General features: G+C 40.3%; 1 protein-coding gene across 1 annotated transcript in view; it reads left to right on the forward strand.

The window, feature by feature from the left end:
* SPON1 (spondin 1) overlaps positions 1 to 24,395 on the forward strand; it is a 175,343-nt gene extending 150,948 nt beyond the window's left edge. Inside the window, exons 8-16 of the mRNA XM_040067957.2 lie at positions 12,370 to 12,571; positions 13,518 to 13,658; positions 14,782 to 14,857; positions 15,279 to 15,461; positions 15,785 to 15,955; positions 17,005 to 17,172; positions 18,045 to 18,209; positions 19,690 to 19,953; positions 20,669 to 24,395. Coding sequence (XP_039923891.1) covers positions 12,370 to 12,571; positions 13,518 to 13,658; positions 14,782 to 14,857; positions 15,279 to 15,461; positions 15,785 to 15,955; positions 17,005 to 17,172; positions 18,045 to 18,209; positions 19,690 to 19,953; positions 20,669 to 20,832 — 1,534 coding nt within the window. The 3' untranslated portion in view covers positions 20,833 to 24,395. The remainder of the gene's footprint in view (positions 1 to 12,369; positions 12,572 to 13,517; positions 13,659 to 14,781; positions 14,858 to 15,278; positions 15,462 to 15,784; positions 15,956 to 17,004; positions 17,173 to 18,044; positions 18,210 to 19,689; positions 19,954 to 20,668) is intronic.
* Positions 24,396 to 26,357: the final 1,962 nt, after the last annotated feature.

Consider the following 26,357-nt stretch of genomic DNA (forward strand, 5'->3'; position numbering starts at 1 on the left):
CTTTCACTTTCTGCAGGAAATGCTGCGTTTTTCTAGGGCCAGAAGGTGTTTGTCCAGAGCCTGTGGCGTTTGTTCAGGTGTTTAGGAAATCCACACATTCCAGAGAGGGTCCATTTCGTTGTGTCAGTAGGACATGAACCCACCCAGGGGTGCCCTGGCCTCGTTTACTGCCCCAGTGTGGACACACCAAACCCAAATGGAAACCCTCCCTCTGTTTTCCCCTGGAGGCAGATGTTTGCTCTGTGTCCCTCGGAATCCAAGTGGCAGGGCCAAGTGCTGGTGTCTACTGAATATTAATCAGCGTCGAGAGGGGCCGGTTCAAGTCAATGCACCTTTCAGCTTTGATAACAGAGAGGCTTTAGATGAGAAAAATAGTGAAACACCCAGAGCCCTGCAGCCTGGAGACCTGGCAGTGTCTCTAAGTTAATTCTGGGAATTTGTCTTCTTGGAACGTCTTATTAAGGATTGATAGAAATATTCACAGGTACCACACCAAATTCCTCAGAGCTTGTAAGCCAAAACTCATTGGAAAATTCCAACCAGTTCCTATCCGTCCACTTAAAATATTTGAAATTGTGCCTTTATTTATTTTTAAAATATCATGAAGTCACAAAAGTTTAGTTTTGCATTAGGTGAGTAAATTCTGAGGTTGGTTGCTCGTTTTCAGTTCATCTGACCCTTGTACTGTCCCATTAAGTGTGACAAAATTATTTCCCAGCTTGCCATGCAATAAATAAATACGTGATATTGGTATCAGAATGTAATTTATAAAAATATACAATAGAAAGGCGTAAATTAATTTGGTTGCTCAATTAATCAGATCCTCAGACTACCCAACTGAGATTAAAAATAACAACAAAAATCCACATTTGAACATGCACATTTGAGTTTGGGTTTAAATGGCATTGAGAAAGGCAAAATGCAGATGAACTGTAATTACGCAGCTGTAATGGGCATTGTCTGTATTTGTTGTTGTGTCCAAAGGGATAAGAAAAGATCATATCATAGTCCTTTAATCATCTCTGCACTGGATGGCATTAATATTTGGTTATACAAATTGATTATAAACACTGTTCCACCTAATGATTTGAAAAATAAATCACGTATGGATAATTTGTTTTTGTGTGACTAAGAGTCAACAGAGAGTTATATAAAAATAAGGAAGATTATTATTTATTCCTTCTTCTTATATTTCTTGTAGTGCTTTTCATGCTACTTGTTAGACATTTTCTCCTAGGTGAATACTGCATTAATCTGATTTCCACTTCTTTTGTACTTTTAAAATAGTAAAGCTTGTGCATTTTCTTGCCTTCCAAGTTTTTATATCCTTCCATAGCTGCATTTAACCCATTGAACACATTATGGTGTGCCTGTGGTTGAATTACTTTTAAGGGTTTTTTTAATTTAAAAAAAAAAAAAAAAAGTCATCTCTTCTTATACAAGTAACAACATCACTCCCTAGAGTAAAGCAGACAGCATGAACAGCACAAAAAGAATAACTGATTTTGAACTAAAATGTAGACACAGAGCTAAGGTAGAACCCAACTATTGCCTGAAGCGAACTTTAATGAACTTCTAGGGATTCCTGGGGGCAGAAACATCTTGGGTTGTTAATTGCCTCTAACAGCTTGCAGCAGCAAAAGGTCTCTGACCACAGTGGCGTGAACATGGCGCGTGGTTGGGAAGTCAGCCAAAACCCCCAAACCAGTCATTGCCATTAGAGCAGCATCATCACTGTGCCTTACCTGCTGTGAATTCACAGTAACATCCCTCCCATCAACAGCAGCTGCATCCAGGGTAGCAAAACTTCCAGCAAAGAAATAATGACATTTGCACAAGACCATCTCGTTGGTAGCAAGCCATCACGAACAACGAAAAATAAAAGGAAATAAAACTGCTGGCAGCTAAGGCATGAAGAATTGAAATGAGGAGCAGACTGATGAATTGTCTGAGCTTCAAATTCCTTCTCAGTGGCTCGCCATTGTAATGAGTGAAATGTGGTTATATTTGACACCTCATTGGATTTATGTCATCCTAGAAGAAAATACCTTTTTTTTTTTTTTTTTTTTTTGACTTGAAGAGTTGTGATGTGCTTTTCTCTTGACAGATGAGTTGATTTAGATTTTGAGATGCTTGAAAGTATTTTTTAAATTCCCTAAGTGGTTGTCTCCAACTCCAGCTATGCTGTTACAAAAATAAAAGCTGTAATGCTGTATTGTATGGGCCATATTTTCCCGTCAACAGGCACCCTGGGAATATTTTAAAAAGATTTTGTGTGAGGTATGCCTTGTCTAAACTTAAACCCCTGCATGCTAAGTATGCAGATTGAAATTTTCATGCCAAGCTGGAGGAAATAAAATGTTTTGCTTGCGTTTAGAGTGTTCTAATAGCTGTTTATTGATTGAGGTTTTGTGTTGCCATCCTTTGGAAAAATGACTTGACAATCAACGAGTTGAAAAACTCCTCCAAATCTGACCAAGTTTAATGAATGCACAGAAATCTCAGTGTTCCTGTGACTGCTTGGTAGCATCTGGTAGCTCATTATTCCTTCAGAAGCTGACCTTATCTGAGATAAGCCATAAATAGATGAACACAAATTCTGCAGAAGCCACAGTGAAATCCAAAGAAATGCAGTGGGAACCAAATCAGAATGCAGAGCTCAGGGTGATGTGGGAGACATTTTTGGATTGAAGCTTTCAGGAATGAAAACCAATTTTTAATAGTAAAAAGTGAGCTATTTTGGTGAAACTGCAGGAAGAAAGCCACTGAATTGGCTTTTCAACCTTATATCACAGCTGGCACAAGTCCTCTTGCAAGATTGAATCAGGACCTGAATTTATATAATAATACATAAATGGATGTAAATGTGAAAACCTCATTCTTAGTCAAAATAAGGATGTTTTCCTTTCATCAGTTACAAGTTAAAAAAAAAACACGTTGAAGCCCTAAAACTAAAAAAAAAGTTAAATTCAAGCTGATTTCCTTAGAAACTAACATCTTTAAAGTAAAAGCATTCTCAGGAAATATAATAAAAGGCATAAAGAAGCCATTTATCAGAGGAAAAAGATTTTCTATATAAAAGAAAAAAGAAGTACTTCAACTAAAGTAAAAATCTTGTTCATATTTATGCACCCAGTTTTCGGATGAGATCTTTTGTCCTAGCTGTGTGGCACAAATGCTTCCTCACAGGGTCTTATGCAGTGACAATGAAAATGCTTTGTCTTTTAAAAAAACTCGGGTTTCGTAGTCAACTCCTCAGAAGGAAACAGGAGTGCAATCTTTAAAAAAATAATATTTCTGCCTTTGGATTTTCAGTAGACTGGTTAGACATAAGCTTTGGAAGCAACAATTAATAGCCCCAGCACTTTCTAGCCATCCTGTGGTACCCACTATGCACTTTTTGGTATCCCTAAAAAGATACGTCAAGAAAAAATGAAAATACGATGTTCTGGTAGCTCCAGTCTTTCTAATGTAATATTTATGAATGTGGATGTACAGTTGGAGCATTGAAAGTCATACTAACTTTAGTTGTTCCATGATATGTGCCCCAGGAATTTAATATAATGATGGCCTGTAAAGATTTCTGTTGCTTTCCCTGAGATATGTCGTCCTATCAAGCAGCTGTTTTTATTCTTGCAAGTCAACAGTTTGTTTCAATGGTTCCACTGCAGCCTGTGTCTTTACTTTTTGATTTCTGTAAATCTCAGGAGGGTCTTTCTTCCCCCAGGAATCCTTATCTTTCTTGTCATCTCCCACTGTCACATTGTGCTGCCTACCCAAAAATGGGGTAAGAGCCGATATCTGTCAATCCTGCTGGAAATTAAGTTTCCTTCCCCAGAATGACAGTGTGGTACCAGGAAACATTTTCAAAGTTTGGAGGTTTTGTGTACAAAATGACACAGGAATGAGGAGGCCAGACAGAGTCTCTTGTTTCTATGGCAACACAATGATGTGTCTGGCTCAGCTATTTTCTCCTTTTATGATTTTACAGATAACTGGGATTCGTCCAGGGAAGTTTGATATTGTCAAAAATAGAATCCAAACCCCCAATCTAATCAGAAACAGTAATGCAGAAAGGACAATCCAATATAAAAAACCAAAATACAGCAGAAAAGTCAGCTGTGACTTTTGATAACATGAAGAAAAATACATAAATTTCTCCAGAGCTGTGAAATAGTTCTGAGTGCTCCAGCTCTGTATTTGGCTAATGGTTAAACCGTATTTTGTGTCAGAAAATTTCCTGTGCTACATCCTCCCTTCCTGGTGCATCTCATTCCTTCACACTGTTCCTGTCCTGTCCTACAGACCCCAAACCCTCAGGTGTTCCCCACCTGTCTGACTTTGGAAGGTTTAGTTGTGTCCCTGAACTCCTGACAGTTGGATGCAGGGGAAGTTTTTGTCGAATGAACAGAATATCATCTGTCAGCAAACCTAATTAAAGCACTTTTGTTAAAAGGCTTTGACTTCAAAATGGAGGCCTTCATGTAAGAAGTGGACCTAAATGGAAAATTTTTTCTTGCATCTCGAAAAAATTAATTCAATTGAGTGTTTTAAGGTTTCTTTAAATATGAAATCTATTTTTTTTTTTCCACAAAGTGGACGTATTTGTCACACCAAACCCGAAAATCTCAGAAGATATATCTCACCAATACAACATTTTTCAAAATTCCACCTAGATTAACAGGCATTTTTACTTCAGACAGGGTGAGATCGGGCTCAAAGTGCATGTGTAGATTTAATAATGATTGTAAGATAAAATCTTTAATCATAGGAATTTCCATTTTATTGATACTTCAGGAACTTAACAGCAATGAGTGAACCCAACAAAACACTGCCCTCACAACTTGGTTGCTGTATTTTAATGTCTTTACAGAGCTCCATTTAAATGAGAAAATAACTCAATCTCTTATTTTTTTCCCAGACATCAGGACAAAACACTGCTGAGTTGTGTTTTAACAGCTCAAGGTGACAAATTTCTGCCTCTCTTGGCATCCATTCCCAGGCTTTTGTGAAGTACCCTGTTACCTGAAACCAGGTCAGCTGAGTGCCATTTCAAATTATATGCATTTAATAAGGGTTGACTAAAAAAAAAAAAAATCCAAAAACTACATGACACTTATAAAAAAGAATTGCATTAATTGTAATGGATATTACTGGGACCGAGGGAAACGTCAATGTCTGGCAGATGGTCTTGACACCCACATTGAAAAATTCATAATCCAATCCCAAGGAAAAAAAGTTCTAGGTAAGAACATATGTGTTTGTTGGAAAAGAAAAGAAAAAAAATTTCTATCGATCTTTTTTTTTGTCAGAGCAAGCACATATGGCAGCTACATTTTCTGTCACCCTTTACTTTCTACTTAAAATTCAAATGTCACTAAGCAAGGAAAAGAGTTGAGTATTAAAACCTAGGAAAGGATTAACTAAGAACAATCCCTGCAAGAACTTTGTACTCATTCATGGAAATTAATGGCCATCCAGTTAAATCAAACTTTCTCATCCCCTTCTGCAAACATCTCATCCCTTGCTTTTTTTTTTTTTTTTTTCCTCTACATGTTCCTCCCATTGGTAATTACAGTTTTATGATTATTTCCCAACCATCTGCTGTCTTTCCTTCAGCCAAAATAATTTCCCTTTATAATATGGTGAGCAATCACGTCAGCATCATTTCCATGCAATTACACGCGTACTCACTAACCCTGCCTCCTTATTCTTGTGTAAGTACTCACCAAGTAACTGGGGTGATTTGCCATCTCAGTTTCTAGTGAGCACAACTCTATTTGCAAAAATTCAACCTGCTAATTGTTACCCTTTTGTAGTTTGCTATTAATTGAATGATAATTAAATGTTTGCTCTAATTCCCATCTCCAGACACGGAAAGGCATGTGCAGGTTGGATGGAGAGGGATGCTGGATGAACTGGAATGGGCATTGTATTAATTAAAGTGCTGGGCATCTTCAGAGGTTACACTGGGACTGGGGAGATGCAAAATGCAATTCCCATCTCAGGATATTTGCAAATTAAGTGGTTTTGAGAAACAGGACAGGGTTACTTTAAAATCCTTTAAAGAACTTTGAAGGAGTATCCACAATTTTAGGTATTCCAATCAATAATAGCCTCATGTTATCTCTTGTTAAAAGGAGATACTTGCTATAACCCAGTACTCAGAACAGATTAAATTGGTAGCAAATCAGAGCTCATTGCTGAGCAGGTCGTAAACAGATCTGTGCTGTTTATCTGATTTTGTTGACGGGGAGGAGAGGGTCAGACCCCGGGCTGTGACGGTTCTCACGCCAGGCTGAAGAGCTGCTCTGCCCCTGCTGCTCCTGAGGCCAAGCAGGGTTTGCAGACCAGCCAGGTGAAAAAGGAGATGGAAGATACAACGCAAAAGTGCTCTCACAATTAACACCCCATGGGATTTCCTTTGTAAATACAGCTGTAATTACTCCAGGCAGACAATTTGTAGCCCCAAAAGCTCCTGCAAAACGAAGAGAAATTTTCTGAATCTCTCCAGTGACTCCTGAAGCGTAGTTTGATTGTAAATGCACAGTAAATAATCCAAGAAGGGGCACAAAGCTCTTCTAAGCAGAAGTAAATATTGCCAGCATCATAACCACACCTTTTTCATGACAAACCTGCAAGGGACACACAAAAAGTCTGCAGTTTCAGAAGCTGCAGTCATAACTTGAGGTGCCTAAGTTTTTTTTTTCCAGTGTAGAAAACCTGCTCGCATTTTTTAATCAAATCATTAAGGTATGCCCACAGATGAATGAAGGTATTCAATCAAAGAACTGATGTGTTAGTGAATAAATATATCATTGTTATCTACAGTAGCAATCCAGGTATTCTTAGAGGACAATGTGAAAATGCCTGAAACGTGCGCCAAGTCCCTTCCTTTTGTAATGCTTTCTAAAACCACTCAGATTAATGATATTTTAGAGCAGCATTTGTTCTGATGAGTGGTTTAAATGCCAGTGGTAATGATACAATCTCCCAATTCAATATGTAATACCATACCTACCCCTTTTAACTGGTAATAGCAATGTTCTCATTTTAAAAGCTGACACACAGCAAGGTAAGAGGTTGTTGTGTAGGGGGTTTCATAGTCCAAATGCTAAATGTATAAGAAGTTTTCTGTCTTTTTTCGTTCTTTCCTTATGAAATAAAATAGCCAGACTCCTACTGTCACCTCCTCTGTTTTGGTGCTCAGAGAAACCAATAGCTTGGCATTAATGTGCTTTTAAACTTTTTATATGGTTGTCAATCAAATTTCATTGATTCAGTGCTCATGTTATTGTAGTTTTCCTTCCCCTGGCCCTTTTGGGACATACACGTGTTTAAATTACTCATTAGCTGAAGTGCTTACCTGCCCTGCATTTAATGAGAGCTAAAGATTCTCCCCCTCCTTCTGTGCAACCTGAAATTCTGGGTTTATGTTCAGGTGTTTATCCCTGTGTATAAAACTTCGTTGTCCATGCCGTGATAGTAATTTCCATCATTCATAAATGGTTTTTTTCAGTAATACATCATCTAAATATGCCATAGAACTGGTTCCGTTGGTTGCAGACTTGTAAGAGCATTTTCCATTCAATTTTAGATCTTAATTCTCTTCTCTTTTCATTGAAGCTATTTCACTTTCCAGGATGTTCTGACTTTAAAGTGTATTCAGTAAAACAGATGCTGTGTAAATGCTGCTGGTAGGAAGTTCAAGGGTGTGAAGTGTGTTTCCACACTCACACTGTTATTTGTATCAACAGCAAAGGTTCTGAAGATGGGTAAATAGGAATGTTCATCCTGGAAATTGTAGATGTGATGCAGCACAAGTCTCTGAAAACAGAACAATACTGCTTTTGCTTACTAGAGGTAGAATAGAAAGTTCATTTAGTATTTCTGAAAATACTTATTTTCATGGTCATGTAATCAGCTAAACTCTTAATTAAAAAAAAAAAAAAAAAAAAAAAGTGTTTTTTCAGAACCACTTAGACAATAGCAGTGGCAGTGTGATCCACAGTACTTTCAACTCTCTGCCTCTGACAGGCATCAGACTTCGAAGGGTTTCTGTGTTTCCAGTTTTTCCTTCCTATTTGAAAAGGCTACTGCATCATCCTGGGCACAAGTGAGATCAGACCCTGGTACACTCAAATAAATCCAGGATCCAGACCCTAAGAATGGGGTTAGGGTGGTTATAGCCTAACACAGCTCTGTGACAAAATCTAGAGGGGTGTAAGCTATTTCCAACGACCTTACTCTCCATATAGTTATTCAGTCCATGGTGTATATCAGACTTTCCCCCCCCAAATAAAATCTATAGTACTGCCTGAATTAGAATTTGATTTCAAAGGGGGGTAAAACCTCAACCTTATAAATGGTCTTATTACAAACCCACCTCTCCCCCGCAAAAAAGAATATATGCTCAGGCTGCCTTTTGCTTCTTCTTTTACTTGGCTAATAACTTACTTTACTTTGCTAATCAAACATTAAACCAAAAGTAACCATAAAGTTTCATTCTGCCAAGTATTACTTTTGCTATTTTTATTCAGCTATTCTGCACAACCACTTTACCTTTCTCATGGACCTCAGCAGAACACAATAATATTGATTCAACACTCAAAAATGTGTCTTGCAGCAAGCTGAGTTTTCTGTTAGTTTGTCAAAGACTTCCTTAACCCCCACCCCCAGCAGTGATAGCAACTAGGTTGTCACTTAGGGAGAAAACTTGTGAAGCAAAATCATGTTTGTGCTCTTTCAGCCTTAAACGGGGGGGGGGGGGGGGGGGGGGGGGGGGGGGGGGGGAATTTAAAAAAAAAAAAAAAAAAAAAAAAAGAAGAAGAAGAAGAAGAAACCATTAAAAAACCCACAGCCCAAAACACCACAAAACACAAATGCATAAAAATGGGGAGGAAAAAAAAGACCATTTTCCCACACTGCTGAGTATATGGCATCCCTATAGTTGGAGATCCTAATCCTGCTAACAAAAATAAAATTGGATAGAAATATAGGAAATGGAAAACGTTAGGATGCAGGATGCTGCCTGGTACTTGCCTCACTCTGCTGTGTGACAGGAATTGCCAGCAGGCTGCTCAGGCTCGCAGTGAAAAAGGACTGTCTGCTTCAGCCAAGGAAAGCAGGGCTCCCCTGCCCCGTGGGGCTTTCAAGGCTCTCACCTGGCACTTTCCTAATGGTGAGGATTTGCTCTGCAACTCTCATTTGTCACTGGTTTTAGGCATTTATCTGTGCAGGGGAAGGAAAAGGGACACATTTGTCTCTTGCAGAAAATTCTGAAGTTATTTACACTTGAGCCTTTTCCGTGGGCTTTACAGACATGCGCAACCTGTTGCAGAAGAAACTTGCTAAAATTTTAAAGATAAAAAAGATTATCTAAATTCCTGTTTATCCAAAGTGCTGACAATACAAAAATGAAAAAAAGTTGGGTTTAGGGTGTACTGAATACATTTTTGTGCTGGTTTCCTTCATGGAGATCCACAGTGCAGTCTTAGGGCATTTGAGCCAGATGTGTTGCTGAGGGATGCAGGAAGAATTCAGGTTCCTGCTGGCTTCATGAATCTATCATTCATGTGCATACTGGAAACAGCTGGAATTTGTCAGATTACTAAAAAGCTAACATCCCGCCCCCCCGAATTTTCTCTTGCATAAGCCCAGCCTGTGCCTATCCTTACACCTGGGTAGAAGTTATGGTTGGTGCCTTAGATCAGTCCATTTCCCCTCAATTACAGCAACTCAGGAAGGACTCTGGATTTCGGATGTTGCGCAGCATTAAACTACTGTTGTTCAAGTTTGTATCCATACTCCTTACAAGTACTTGTCAAATTTGGGTGCCTTTGGAAAAAAGCCTGCACAGGAGTGGGGGAAGGACGAGAACAAGCCTCCATTTGCCCTCTGTGAATTTTCACATTTCTGTCTTAACTTGTTACAGGATAAAATACAGCAAAATGGCCATAACATTATCTATCTGCCCTAACAAAGGAGCAGAATAGGGGTGATTTTTGGCGAAGCGTTCTGAACTGGAAAACTGTGGCAGACTCAAGTTTACTGATATCCAAAGTCTTGGAGGCAGAGTGAATCTCACACTGACTCAACTGAATTTTCAACACTGATATGGTTCTAATTTAGATACAGATATATTGTAAACACACACATATTTTTATTTATATTAATATAATGATGAATATTATGTTCTTCCATGTCTGTGTTAGACATATTCTCCATCTAAAGATCAGCTACACAAACACACTTCTCTCTCTTTCTTTTATAGTGTATTGCTTGCCCTGTTTCAAATATAGAATTCCTATAGGGAATTCGTAGAAACCCTTATAATGCAGTAAATCCTTTAGCTACTTGAAGTCAGTTAATAGGCTTTTTAAGACTAATCACTGCTCTATGCTTGACAAATATATCAGGATACTGCACTCACTGAGGGAAGCTGATACCGTCATTCATTATTTTATGACTTTGCATTAGACAAACTGAAATCAGACTTCTATCTCTAATGAAGAAAAAACCCCCAGTCATTTGCATTTCTTTCTGGGAAAGGCAGGATTAATGACATCAAATACTTAGCAACTCTTCTACTCAGAGTCTTTAATTCAATGTGAGATAATTTACACAGTAAGAAACAACTTCTAAAGACTCTGGAATAGAAGCGGCAAGAACATTTTACACATTAGTGAATTCTTCTCAACTTGCCTCTTAAAGGGGAACTAAACAGGTTAACTTTTAGATATCTTACTTTTGAAACTTCGTGATAACTTCTGAAAAAAATGTCTTTGAGCTGTTCTGGTTTTCTTAATGTACTGAGAGTGCTTTGAGCCAGAAAAAAAACCCTAGAAATAAATACCAAATTTTTTAAAGCATTTATAGGAAGAATAAACTCGTTATGACTACAGTAGAACAGTGTCTGTGCACTATTATGCATGCATGGGCGTTATTACTGCTTACCTAACTAAAATAGGAAGGACAGATCAGACTGTAAAAACACCTCATATAAAATAAGTGTGGTCTTTAGATGCTCTAAACCAGTGTATTTTGGCATAAAATTGAAAAGAAAAAAATAACCAACAAAACCTTGACTTGACTCTATTAACCTGTAGCTAAAGAAAATTTGTGTTGACAGCAGACCAGAATCAACCAAAAGAATATTTTAAATAATTCTGCATTTGTTGCTGCTCACGAGAAGAATGCCACGGAGGGTTCCAGCTGTTCACCTTTGAACAGAAGCCTCCAGTCAGGGCTGCTTTTGCTGCCATTTGCCCAGGAATGTGGGAGCTGCTGTCAGCGTGGCAGAGCCGGGGGTGATTCAGCAGATTCCTTCCCCAGGGAATGCCTGGCCAAGGCGGGATGAAGAGAGGCGTTCTCACACAGCTGGCAGCGATCTGTCAGAGTCTTGGCTGAGCCTTCCGGGGCTGGCAGGGACCGCTCATCCCTCACGTACATGAGCATTAAAACTCTGTTAAAGGGTTCTGTTCTGCGCACACAGCAGCACTCCCGAGAACTTTTGGCCTTAGAGCTCATGTTAGCTTTAGGGGCGGGGGTAAAAAAAGGTAGCCCAGTAAATCAAGGTATCTATCTGCTATTTTAGCCCTGAACTTTGCAAGAGTTTTGACAGATATTTATTATTATTATTATCCCACTAATGCATATCAGTCCATTCCCCTTCAATTACAGCAGCTCAGGAAGGACTCTGGATTTTGGATGTTGCACAACAACTTGAACTGTTGTTCAAGTTTGTATCCATACTCCTTACCAGTACTTGTCAAATTTAGGTACATTTGGAAAAAGCCTGCACAAGAGTGGGGGAGGGAAGAGAACAAGCCTCCATTTGCCCTTTGTGAATTTTCACATTTCCGTCTTAACTTGTTACAGGATAAAATACAGCAAAATGGCCATAGCATTATCTATCTGCCCTAACAAAGGAGCAGAATAGGGGTGATTTTTGGCAAAGTGTTCTGAATTGGAAAACTATGGCAGGCTCAAGTTTACTGATATCCAAAGTCTTGGAGGCAGAGTGAAATTCACACTGAAGTGTTCCTTAACAGACTTTCAACACTAATTTCTAATTTAAATACAGATATATTGTAAATACACATGTATTTTTATGTATATTAATATCATATCAGCAAGCAAAATTTCTGCGTTATGACAGATGTTTTTATTATTATCCCACTAATTGATATCATAATTTTTTTATTATTATTATTATCCCACTAATGCATAAGCACACTGCTGCAGTTCTATATTTCTTTCGCCTATCAAAGCGCAGACCTCCCTGGGTGATGCTGAAGCTTTCCGGATCCAATTCCCTCTGGCAGCGAGCCCGGCTCGGTCATTAACGCTCTTCCCCCGGATTTGCAGGAGAGCTGCTCCCTCTGCCGAGTTTTCCGTGGATCGCCACCGGCACCTGATGTCCTTCCTCACCATGCTGGGCCCCAGCCCCGACTGGAACGTGGGGCTCTCCGCCGAGGATCTCTGCACCAAGGACTGCGGCTGGGTGCAGAAAGTCGTGCAGGATTTAATCCCCTGGGATGCTGGCACCGACAGCGGCGTCACCTATGAGGTGCAGGCACTCTCTGTAATTTCTTCAAATATTCAATAATCAAATGAAATATTCTATTTGATTTGAATAAAACGTTCAAATATTAAAAAAAAAAAAAAAAAATCAAAAAAACCCCAACAACACCTCAGAGCAGTGAAGTAGGAAGCAGTTTGATCCGTGGTGATGCCATCCATTCCTTTATAGTTTCTACTCTGCTAAAATTTTTTTCTTCAAATTAAATAAAATTCGTTTGAACAGATGTTAACTACCCTTCCCTGTGGGTTGTTTTGCCCAATTTCCTTCAGCACTAGCTGTGACAGGATAATATGACATTCACCTGTGGGATTATTGCCACGGAATGACAGGATGGGTAAGGCTGGAAGGAAGCACAGCGAGTCGTCTGCTCCAATCTCCCTAGTTAGGAAGGGTCATCCTAGAGCAGATTAAAAGATTCTGTACAGTTCTTAAGTATCTCCAGTAAGGAAGGCTCTGCATCCACTCTGGGCAATCTTTTCCAGGGATTTGCCGCACCTTAATAAAGTTTTTTTCATTTCTGTTCACCTGACCTATTTATCTATTGAATAAACACAGGGCTTTGGTCACAGCCAAGCCTTTGAGTGCTCACCCCTTTTGTACAGACCAAAGCAGTGCCATCAACAGCTTCATCAGCTCGAGCTCGGGGCTGTTTCCATCCAATGCCAACTGTTCTGTTTGGCACAGGGAACTTCAGCTGTTTCTTACAACGAAGCAGAACAAAAGCAACGACAACAAAACCAAAACAAACAAACAAGCCCCACAAAAACAAAACAAAAAAATTCCCCATACCAGTAAGTATGAATGTACCAACTTTACCTCACACTGGAATTTTGCACTTCAGCATTTCAGAGAAGTTTTAATTCCTGCAGATTAATTGTATTATTAACTATTGGTTTCTTTTATAACTTTTTTTTTTTCTTTTTGATTGCAGTCTCCTAACAAACCTACAGTGCCTCAGGAGAAGATCAGACCTCTTACAAGCTTAGATCATCCTCAAAGCCCATTTTATGATCCAGAAGGAGGATCTATCAAACTGGTGGCCAGAGTTGTCATTGAGAGAATTGCACGAAAGGTAGAATATGTATAAGTAAAACTCTCAAGCAAGCAAAAATGCACTTCATAAGCCAAGAATCCAATCAATTCTTTCTCCCCCTTCCCTCCAAACCTATGCTCCCCAACCTACCCGCAGCAAAGATAATGACAGAAAAAAAATTTAAACTATCTTGTGATCTTAGTTCTCCTATGTCTTGGTTTTGAAAGACAGTTATCTGCCAGGGAAAGCTAGAGCCTCCCTTGGAATGGAGAATGTAAACCCCCTTCCCTCCAAATTATTATAATTTTGCAATTAGGGGCTTTCAGGCAAAGTTATGGGAATGGGAGTAAGTGTTCTTTACTAGGAATATGAAAAATAAAAAGAAAAATACAAATATAGTAGTAAAAACAAACAAACAAACAAACACACACAAAAAAAAAACCAAGCAAGGTAAACAGGTCCTGGAAAAAACCCTGACAGAGTCAAGGATATGACCTGGCACCCTGGTGGTCAGGGTGTTGGAAGCAGTCCAAATGAATCCCCCTGGAGTAACAGATGTGGTTCTGTGGAGTAGAGATGGTCCTGTAGAAAGTCCACTGGTGACGAGATGGGTTCGGTCTTCCTCCAGGAATCCAGTGGAAAACCAGGATCCCTTGTGTCCTTCAGTCCCGGTTTTTATCTAGCTGGGAACAGCTGGCTCCTCCCCCACTGTGTGGAGCATCTCCCAACGGGATGATGGAATGTGTCATGTCATTGCTGGGCCCTAATGGCCCATTATCAGAAGATGTCCCCTGGAGGATGGAGGGGTGGTGAAAGAGATAAGAAACACTGCCCCACCTGGTTTTAATGGCTGGGCCATTATCAGAAGGGATCCGCTCCCCTCCCCCCTGGAGGGACAAGAGAGGGACAAAAGATCTCCCAAAAAAACAGCCTTCAACAGATGAAATAGAATACACATTTCTACCTTACATAATCCAATACTAGCATTGGATTCTAGCAATTGTTGCATCTGCTTATTTGGGGCTTTTCTTTATGTGTGCCTAGGAATTTGAAGAGAATGAAGTGCTGCAGACACAATAGTGCCTCACTATGTACTGGTTTAACCCTTTGTGGACTCATGGAGTTTCCTCTCTCCGGTGTTCACAATAATTTTTTTTTGCAGGGGGAGCAGTGCAATATCGTTCCTGATAACATAGATGATATTGTGGCTGATCTAGCACCTGAGGAAAAGGAAGAAGGTACGTTTGAAATGAGTTTGTGCATTACTAATAATTTATATTTTGTTCCATTCCCTGCTGTAATTTGCAGAAAAGGTAGAAAACTGACTTAGGAGCAAAAATTCTGCTCAGTGTCAAACAGTGATTTAGGTTTTCATCTCTTCTGGTCTCTCCTATTAGGCTTCCGTTGTACAGAAAAGAAATACCTAGGAGATGACAATTACAATGCAGGCAATAAAAGAGAGAATACTTCTGGGGTTCAATTTTTTTTTTTTTTTTAAAAGAAAGTTAGCAATTGGCAATTCTTTTTTCTTCAGGAGAAGAGGATAGAATGCAGAAGGAAATAATGTATTCCGTTGGAATCTAGAGTCATCATCAGCCAAGAAAAGGGAAGAAAATGGAAGACCATTTTTAACATTCAGTGCCTTTCCCTACTTTTCAGATGATACCCCTGAGACTTGCATATACTCAAACTGGTCCCCATGGTCGGCCTGCAGCTCTTCTACCTGTGAAAAGGGCAAGAGGATGAGGCAGAGAATGCTTAAAGCTCAGCTGGACCTCAGTGTGCCCTGCCCAGACACCCAGGACTTTCAGCCCTGCATGGGTCCGGGCTGCAGCGATGAAGGTAACCAGGAATGGGAGGTGGAGGAGGAGAATACCTTGTAGGGTTTGCTTTTCCTTTGAAGTTCTCGAGGATGTCGGTTGCTGGAGGATGGCTTGAGTTGTGGCCGAGCGAAAATTGCTGGAGAACACGAATGGAAGCTGTCTGGGGTAAATTCTGCCGTGTCTCAGCTGTGTCAGGGCACGAAGTACACAGAATTATAAGGGAGAGGAGGGAAGGGTGCAGTGGAGGAGAGGACAGGGCGAAAGGCAGCGTAAAAGGGATGCTGCACACAAGTGGGCAGCAGCTCTGTCAGTGCCCACAGCTGAACACTCTCTGTGTTTCAGATGGCTCCACCTGCATGATGTCTGACTGGATTACGTGGTCCCCCTGCAGCGTCTCCTGCGGGATGGGAACCAGATCCAGGGAGAGATACGTGAAACAATTCCCCGAGGATGGCTCCATGTGCAAAGTGCCTACTGAAGAGACTGAGAAGTGTATTGTAAATGAGGAATGCTGTAAGTTTTCATTCAGCTTCATGAAATCCAGCTAATACCAGGAGCAATGCCCAAACCATTTTTTATATGAGTCTTACTGGGGTCCCACAGAGCTCCATCTTAGGTCCTGTGCTCTTCAATACCTTAATAAATGGCTTGGATGCAAGGTTGGAAGAGATGCTAAGCAAATTCCCAGATGATCCAAAACTGGGAGGAGCTGCTGAGTCCCTCAAAAGCAGAGAGACCCTGCAGAGAGACCTCAACAAATTAAAGAACGGGGCAGTCACCAACCACATGAAGTTCAACAAGGGAAAGTGCCAGGGTCTGCACCTGGGCTGGGCAACCCTGGATGTATGGACAGACTGGGGAATGAGAGGCTGGAAAACGGTGCCAGGGAAAGGGACCTGGGGGTACTTGGCAAGCTGAACATGAGCCAGCAGTGCCCTGGAGCCAGGAGGGACATCTCTGTCCTGGGGACATCAGGCACAGCATCACCAGCTGGGCAAGGGAGGGATTGTCCTGCTCTGCTCTGGGATGGCCCCACCCCAAGTGCTTGGGACAGTTTTGGGTACCACAATATTAAAAATAAATTATTAAGCCATTAGAGAGTGTCCAAAGGAGGCCATGAGGAAGGTGAAGGATCTGGAAGGGAAGCTGTTTGAGGAGCAGCTGAGAGCACTGGGTCTGTTCAGCCTGGAGGGGACTGAGGTCAGACCTCACTGCAGTTACAAATTCCTGGTGAGGGGAAGAGGAGGCACAGGCACTGATCTCTGCTCTGTGGTGATAGTGACAGGACCCAAGGGAATGGCCTGAAGCTGTGTCAGGAGGGGTTTAGGTTGGATATCAGAAAAAGTCTGGGCACTGAAACAGGGTCCCCAGGGAAATGGTCACAACACCAAGCCTGCCAGAGTTCAAGAAGCGTTTGGACAACACTCTCAGGGACACGGTGTGACTCTTGGGGGTGACCCTGTGCAGGGCCAGGAGTTGGACCTGATGACCCTTGGGGGTCCCTTCCGACTCAGCTGATCCTGTGGTACCCATGAACAATTTTCTCTGTGCACTTTGAACAGCTCCCAGCAGCTGCCTTGTCACTGAATGGGGCGAGTGGGACGAATGCAGTGCCAGCTGTGGCACGGGGATGAAGAGGCGGCACAGAATGATCAAGATGACCCCTGCTGATGGATCCATGTGCAAGGCAGAAACCACTGAGGCAGAGAAATGCATGATGCCCGAATGCCGTGAGTGTCTGGGGGCTGCTCTCACCTGCTCTAAAAAGAAACATCATTTCTGACACGTTGCCCCAGCACACAAAGAACACAGCTAAACCAGAAGCGATGCTGTTTTTCCTTGTCCTCCTTAAAATAGGAGAAAAATCTTAGGGATCGTGCATTAAGTAGCACATTGACTATCAGGATGAGAGCATCAATAAAAAATGTTCAGTGGTATCATGCTGCTGTATGACCCACACAGTGGTGTGTGTATCAGCAAGCCATTCCCAAACAGCCCTAAGTTATGCAATTTGAAGTATATTTAACCATAAGGCTAGAATAAAACAAACAAAAAAAACCAGTGCCCTCCCCTTTTAAGTCATTGAAAGTTTAGAAACTGAGGTGTTTGTTTCGTGCAGTCATCCAGCCACAACTTTACTGTCACTATTAATCTCTTAGGAAATGTTAGATTTTCATCAGAGATAATTTTGAAAATAGTTTTTGGTAGATTAAATATGGAAATTTCACTTTTTAGACTAAATTGACTACCAGTTCTGTTCACTGCGACAACGTTTTCTTTTTCTGTTTTTACAGAAGTTATGATTGAAACATAGCTCCTTAAACTTTTTATTCCCTAGATGCACTGAGAGCCAGCAGATATGACTTAGATACAGAAAAAGATAGCAAAGATATTTAAATCAAGCACACCTTTCAATTTAGTATAAAGTTTTCTGAGCTGCTTCAGCAGCACCATTCAGAAAGGAAACTATTATTGGCTGATGACAGATAAAACACAGCACATTTTCCACCTGCATTGTTTTCAAAATGTGTACCTTCATAATTTATTTATAATAGGAAACCATTAATAGGAAGAATTCATTACCTTTTTTATTTCCTACCAGATACCATCCCCTGCCTGCTCTCTCCCTGGTCTGAGTGGAGTGACTGCAGTGTAACCTGTGGGAAGGGAATGAGAACCCGGCAGAGGATGCTGAAATCTGCTGCTGAGCTGGGAGACTGCAACGAGGAGCTGGAACAAGCAGAGAAATGCATGCTGCCAGAATGCCGTAAGTTTGGAAAATTCCCTGGGAAGAGGAGGCTAATTTTGTGTCAAAATCTATGGATCAAACCTCTGTCACCAATTCTTAGCATCACTTCTTAGATAGATGGGGTGTCAGCTGTCCATTGTTTAAAAAATTAAATAAATTATTATTATTATTATTGTTGTTATTGTTATTATTGTTATTATTGCTATTATACTACACTTTCAGCAACTGAGAGCTGAAATACAACCATGTCTTAAATTCAGCTTTGCCCTACTTCACCCCATGATAATTCCCAACATTTCCCTGGGAATACAGCCCTGCATGTTGAGCACACTACGGCTCTAGGCGACTCCCCAGCAGGAAATACGTCAGAATTATAAAACGTGGTTGATCACTCAAATGCAGACCATGTGCCAAGAAAGAAAGAAAAGAAGGAAAAGAAAGAAAGAAAGAAAGAAAGAAAGAAAGAAAGAAAGAAAGAAAGAAAGAAAGAAAGAAAGAAAGAAAGAAAGAAAGAAAGAAAGAAAGAAAGAAAGAAAGAAAGAAAGAAAGAAAGAAAGAAAGAAAGAAGGAAAGAAAGAAAGAAAGAAAGAAGGAAAGAAAGAAGGAAAGAAAGAAAATTGAAATCACCTGTGTGATTCTTTTAGCTCAGAAAGAGCACAAAAGAGGCTTTGTCCACCTTTGATACACCTCTGAATGTTATCACTTTGCAACCTGCCACTGGATGGTGTGGAGGCAGCTGCAGAGATATTTTTTACCTTACTCCATTAAAATCCCCCACTTCTTGGGTAGAGCAAATTTCTGGTTGCTTTTCAGTCTTTGTGAAGTGCGATAGCCTAAGGCACTGCTGAATGAATGAGATATGATTGCTTTTAGCATCTGTTGCCAGCTGGTTTATGAGGTTTTATTACAAATTACATTATTTTTCTCAGAAAGTATTGGTTAAAAAGGCTTTTACACTGTAATTGCTCATTCAGCTTTTCTTAAATAATCTGAAATATCATTTTGATTATTATTCACTGGGGCTGTAAGTGTTAAGCAGCGCTGAAAGATTAAAACTTTTTAAGATATAATGGTGTTAGTGAATATGACTTATTGCATAACACTGCCAGCAAAGCATGGCTCAGATTTCAGTGGTAGCAAATTCTTTTTAAATATAACTCAATTTTCAACAGCTTTTCGTTACAAAACAGACAGATGGGTGGGAAAATTGAAGACTGCACAGGAGAATTATTTATATGTTCTTTGTAATTTTAGTGATCTGCCAGCACCACTCTTGAAAAAGAAATTGAAAAGCGTGTCAAATAACACTTATGCTAGAAATGGACTCAGAAAATTTGGACATGCAGCCTCCAAACAATTGCTGAGGAGATTGGAGGCTTAAGCAGAGTTCACGTAGTTGGGGTCTAAAGCTTCATTAGGGACACCTGTGTGTTTCTTTTCTCTGTGTTTAGGTCTCATGGATTTTGTGTTGTTTTTTTGTGCTCCTTATTCCCTGCAGCCATCGACTGTGAGCTGACGGAGTGGTCCCAGTGGTCCGAGTGCAACACCTCCTGTGGCAAGGGCCACATGATCAGGACGAGGATGATTAAAATTGAGCCCCAGTTTGGGGGAACAGCTTGCCCTGAGACGGTCCAGCGTACAAAGTGCAGAGTGAGGAAGTGCCTGAGGGGAGCAGGAATAGAGAAAAGGCGCTGGAAGGAGGCCCGGGAGAAAAGGAGAAGCGAACAAGCAAAGAAGAATTTAGATAGTGAGCAATATCCAGGTGAGTGTGAAACCACTTTGAGCACGTTCACGTGCATTTTCTGCGTGGCAGGAGTCTGTGAGCAGCACCACCGCATTCTGTGGTGAGCGTCTGCAGCACTTCCATCCATCAAGGGAAAGTTTCAGCCGTGCAGTAAAACACAGCCACTTTCAGTGCTTGCCCATCACCAAAAACACCCAGCCCTGGAGAAAGGCCCACATCTGTCCATGTCCTGGAACTAAAACTGTTTTAGCCACTCCAAACAAAAGTGTGAAAAGGTTGAAACTTCACACCCGGCAAAGGACTGATTGCAGTTTCTGCAGATCTGGGTGGTTATCTTCACATCCAGTTAGCTTCAAACATTTAAAATAATTGTTCCTGGATCCGATGCTGAATTTCAAAGCTGAATTAATTCCCACCTCACCAGTCTGATTCAGACTCAGAATGCCCCAACAGATCTGCTCAAACAGTTTTTCCAGTGGGGGACAGTATCATCAAGTACAGATTCCTCAAATAAACAAAACGTATCTTGTGGTATAATCAACATTATCTGGATAGGAATTACTGCTAAGTTGTCTTGTCTGACATTTGACAATTTCATAATTATCTGTCTTTTGTAATGTAGATATTAATAATTTTTTTTTACTTTTTCCGGTGTTTGACAAATGCCACCTGATTATACCTAGCAGGGGTTTCTACTAATAAAAACTTAACCAAAGCACTTATTTGTTTTCAGTTTGTAGGCTGAAACCATGGACTTCTTGGACAGAATGTTCTACCCTCTGCGGAGGTGGCATTCAGGAGCGTTACATGATGGTAAAGAGGAGGTCCAAAAGCACTCAGTTTACCAGCTGCAAAGACAAAAAGGAGCTAAGAGCATGTAATGTCCATCCTTGTTAATGAAACACAAGGTTCCAAGCGATGCACTCTGAGCTAAATGGAAAGTCAACCTTGGTTTGTTTTTTTTTAGAACAACAGCAACAAAACATAAAGTGTATATTAGTTTTCATTTTTGCAGTGTGGTTTGCTTTTTAGTCTTGCTGGTGCAAGAAAAATATTTTATAAATATTTCCTCACGGATTTATGCTGAGAGTATGTCTTTAGTGCTCCAGCCAGCCCTAAATGCATAAAAAATAGTAAAGTCATGGGGAGTCACTTAACTAAAATACAGACACATCCGTGGACATGGAATGGCCATATAGAAATAGCACTTGGGAAGACATGGGATGCATGCATATTAACAAAACTAAGTTAAAGTGACAAAGCTTCGTCTGTGGGAGGATTTCTCTCTAGGTTTGATTTTGAAAATCCAAAGCAGTGCCTCTGTCATTACACAACTATGCCAAGGAGTCATTTCAGTAATGCTGGTTCAATAACATTAAAGGTGCATGTTTATGTTTTTACACTATTGGGTTAAGCTGATAGTTGTTATTATCATAATAATAATCCTAAACACTTATCTTCACATGGATGCTGTGGTCCGTGCAAGAAGGTCTTTTTTTTTTTTCTTCAAAACTTTAAAAGGAAATAATTTTTGCAGCTTAGTTGTGATGTCCGACCACCACACAATCGCAGTCAAGACAGCACATAAAGAAAACATGCAAATATCATAATATGTGTACAGTCCATGCTGGGTCTATCCATTGCCTTTCAAAATGGACACAGAACTAGTAGAAATTGGTCCAGAGTGTTTTCACAGCTGTGCCACAGGATGTCTTCCACGTGAGAGACACTAAAAAATTAGATTGAGTTTCACAAGGATCTTATTCACAGGTGAAGAAGGAGACAGATTTATAATAAAACAAAAATGGTAGAGAAAAGGTGAGCCAGACTCTTGTGCATCCCTTAAAACTGAAATGAGCCTCTGAAAGGAAACAATGACAGTCTTTAAAAAAACCTGATTATAGATTGGCACAAGAATACATTTACAGCAGAGTCATTTATGTATTTTTTTACTCAGAGTATAGAGTAATCTAAAAATTATTACATTTTTGAGAATTACCTAGCCAGGTTAAATGTCCTCCCTGACTACTTAAGTGATTAAAAAACTGCCTGAGATTAGAAATACCTCTTTCTAATTGCAATTTTACCCCATCTCCTGCAGAATTTAGCTCTTGTCCCTACACTGAGTCAGGTATAATCAGGGAGACCCTTGGGCCCCGCTTGCTATTGGAATACAATATTTTCCTGTGATTTTATTTTCTTGTAACAATCTAACAGTAAGAGGGGAAGGTGATGGGTTACCTTTTGGTCCAGGCAAAGCAGCATACCCCTATGTCTCTACAGAAGTAAGAACACTGCACTGAAAATAAGGATTGTTGACGCTGACTCTTAAGCTTGAGAGAAATGAATGGAAAGAATTTTTTTTTTAATGACCTCTAAACCAGCCTTAAGTAATTTTCTCGCTTCCTTAACACTTGGTCACTACCCTGAGGTTTTAAATATTGCTGTGCACCACAACCCTCTGAGCTGTTCATCTTCCCCGCCACCACCACCCTGGGGATCCTCTGTACCTGACCATGCTCGTTGGGCTGGTGGCATTAATTGTGAGGATGTTCGTCAGCATCTCTCCGCTGAACACTGCAAGGGCTGCTCAGGACTTCCACAGCCATCACATCCCACCCCCTCTCAAGGTATTTTACTCCTTTCTGCAGATATGGAATGAAGGAAAGGCCAGGGAAATAATGGAACCAATGGCAGTGTGAGCCCTCTCCTGCTGCGGCTGAATGAAATGGGTGCGCACCCATAGCCAACCAAACCAGGAGAAAAAAAGGAATGCAACCAGGTTTAATGCTAAAACCAAACATTTCACTTCTTGCACAGCTTGGCTCACTTAATAATATTAATCCAGATAGTTTGCCTCCTTGTGCCTATTCAAAAATTGTGCAGTTTATGTCTCTACAGCACTGCTGTTACAGCACGGCAGTAAGATTGTCCCTCACTAATGCATTTAGGACCTTACATTTCCCTTTTGTGACCAAAAATAAAGAAAGCTCAATTAAAACAAAACAAACAGTAGAATGATATAGGTACTGGAGGAGTGACCAGCTGAGAATATTTTGGGTGAAGCAACTGCAGAGATGGGCCACAATGATCAGTGCCAGGAGCTTGGCCAGAGCAGAGCAGCATCTCTGGCTGAGCTGGCAGAGGATGTCCCAGCTGAGGCCATTCACTCAGAAAGGTAATTTTTGGCCATAAAATGTGTGGCAGAGTGCTTTTAAAGGCTTTGAAGGATCTGTGAGCCTGGCATAGAGGGAGCAGAAGTTTCTCCTGAATGGAAAAAATTTGCTGAGTCCAGGAACCAGATTTATCTCATCAGCCCTTACCACTTGTTTATCTTGCTTAACCATGTCTGTTTCAGCAAATAATCAATTAAGCCCAGTGTTGTTTCTTCATTTTCGTGTTCGTTCCAGTTCATCAAGCTGTTTTGTTTACTAAATACTCCCTTTGCCAAAGGCCCCATAGTGCAAATACACATATGGAAAACATACGCCACCTTTCTGAACATGCCCACGATATTGTCCATTAGAACAATCTGGCATTCCGTTCTCTGTGCTTCTTCCTAATTTGATTCTCCACATCCTTTTTTTCTCTCCCTCTTAGAAGGCTGTTCAGCACGATTTCCAGTCATTTCTCTTAGGCTCATTAAAGTTCTGAATGTTGCAAATCGCTTTTTCCCCCCGCCTTGTTAATAGATGAAATGACAAGGTAATTGCACCTGGTCAGAAATGTGTGAGCACTCCTGCTTAGGTTCAGCTCTTCACGCTTCTTTTTCTGTTGAAGAAATTTTACAGATCGCTTCTCTTTCTTCTAACTTGATACAAGAGAAACATTTAGGCTTGTTACATTTTGTAAAAAAAAAAAAAAAAAAAGAAAAAAGAAAAGAAACACAAATAAAAACAAACAAAGGAATAAAAAAAAGAGGTTGATTTTCTATTCAGAATAAAAACAATATAAAGCTCTGATATACAATATGTAGAAGTCTTGCATTGTTACTGTAAACTTTCTAGTAGTGTAATAGGCACTGGTAATCAGTCAATATAAAGAACTGTTACTGTTCTGATGTCCTGAATAATCCTGCTGAACTCAAAGCACAGATGTCACACCAGTTTTGTAGACCTCAACTACCAGATCTTAGCATTGTGCGTACGTTTTTTTATTTTCTAATATACAAATGATAGAATCTTTACACATAATGAAAAAGAAAAGATAGGGGCTTAACATCTGTACAGTAGGACTCTGTTTGTGCGACATGAGTTAAAGTTTTGTTTGGTTGCATTTTTAGATTTCCTTTGTTGTTTTTGTTTGCTGTGAAATTATGAAAAAGCTCCCATGAACATTTCTTACCAAAGTCTTGTGTAGATGTTTTGTAGCTGTCCGCCTAACACATTATTATTATTATTATTGTTATTATTATTATTATTATTGTTATTATTTTGGAATAAAGACATCTTTACTATGAATTTTACACTTGTATGAGGTTCTGTTCAACTAATATGATTATGTACACCAAATTGAAAAATTAATATGAGTCAATATGATGTGTTCTTATTTACATTTTCCTCCTGTTCAAGGTAACAGGATGTCAGGAGTGAGTGGATTTTACTAGAACCTGTCATTCTTTCTACTTGGAAGTTGTTTTTGTCAAGGTCTTTGTCAAATAGTTTGTTCTTCTTTTGAAATCACTGGGTAACTTAGGAACATCACGTAATGTACTTGTGCATTACTCCCGTGGGTTTTGTCTCATTGTCAGTTTTTAATAACAGAGAAAATATTTAAAAGAACACATTTTAAAGCCTGGTGGTACATGAAAGGAAAAATCATTAAAAATTAGCTCTCAGAAAGTCTGAGATTTTATGAAACTTTCAACCGGTCCTTTGTGCAACTGGAAAACTGCTCTGGGACGCTGCGGGTCCAGGTGTGCCGCTGATAATCACCCAGAAATCATGGAGGTGAGGAGGGCCACACAGATGCTGCTGATCCAGAAATCCAGTTGTCTGTGACATTTGCAGCCAGCTAAAAGTGACCAGTGTGTTCACAAAAACCCCCCTCCACCCTAAAACTGAAGTGTAACCAGGCTGAGGGGAAGCTGGGGGTAGTAATTGAAATATGCTGAAAACCCCAAACCTCTCGCCACCAAGTTGAAGGCACTTAGCGTTCTTTGCTCCACGTGCAAACCCATCTAATATTTTTATTGCAACACTTTCAACCATGGGACTCAGCCACTTTGTGTGGTGTTGTGCAAATCAAAGAAATTATTTCGAGCTGAATGATGCCGGGTTCTGCCTCCCCTGCTTTCCAAAAGACAGAGCAGTTTGTCCCATCACTGCTGGGCACATTTACTGCTCAGCAGGCAATGACAGTTTCCACAGGTGGTCCAGGGGTCTTCATGCACCTAAAATGTTAATGCTGGCAGCTCTGTGTTCTCCTCTTCCTCATTGAGGCCTTCAGCAGCCTCAGTTACTCTGCCATCAGTAATAAACTTGCAAGCACTGAGATTGGAGAGCCCTCCCTCTGTGTAAGTGCCACATTGGCACAGGGAGCAGAAATCAACCCTGTCACAACTCACAGTTTGCTTCCTTTTCATGGCATGGTGTTTTGAGATAGGTCTTTTAAATTATAGGCTTTATATACATTTCAGAGAAAGACCAAGAGCCTTAAACCCTCACCCACCGTGGCCCAAGTGCAAAAGGCACCCCAAAGCAGCTTGGGTGTGCACCAAACCAGCTGTACCTGAAGCGCCTTTTTATCTGAGAGAGAGAGACAGAGCACTAAAGCCAAAGATGGCTCTATGACTCTATAACCTTTCCAAGCAAGGCTCTCCTTCCCACTGATGCTGCCAAAACTATGGTGATACTACAAGGAGAATATACAGGAGTAGCCAGTGGCACTTCAACAAAGTCTCCTTAAGTAACCTCCTAACTAACCCTGAGGCTGAGGTTGGGATTTACACTTCTTCGTAAGCCTTGAGCCAAGGGAGCTGGGCCAACAGCTGATAAAAACATAAATAACAGATCCCACGCTTTGCTTGTAAACCTCGAGATTTCACATATTACTTCATTCGTGTAATTCAGAAGTTAAAAGGGTAAAAAAAGAAGTTTTTCACTTACTATATCCTTAAGGCCACCTGGGCAGTCAGGGAAACAGAGCTGTGTCTAGAAAACACTGAGTTAGGCTATAAGTAAAAAAACGTGAAAAGGGTCTAATGACGTGATTTCAAAGTGCATAAATGGTTATGAATAGTATCATATATTTTTATAGCACTTGCATAAAAAGTTACAGAAAACAAGGTGCACAAGTACAGAAACAGTGCTCCCAGAGCAAACAAGCAGCTGTACTATTTTAAAAAATCAAAATATTCGCACTCGTTCTCAAATGTCTCCACTGAAGGAAAAGAAACTTCTGTCAATTAACCTATATGCAAA

Source organism: Hirundo rustica, chromosome 6 (assembly GCF_015227805.2).
Source record: "Hirundo rustica isolate bHirRus1 chromosome 6, bHirRus1.pri.v3, whole genome shotgun sequence".
Lineage (NCBI taxonomy): Eukaryota > Metazoa > Chordata > Aves > Passeriformes > Hirundinidae > Hirundo > Hirundo rustica.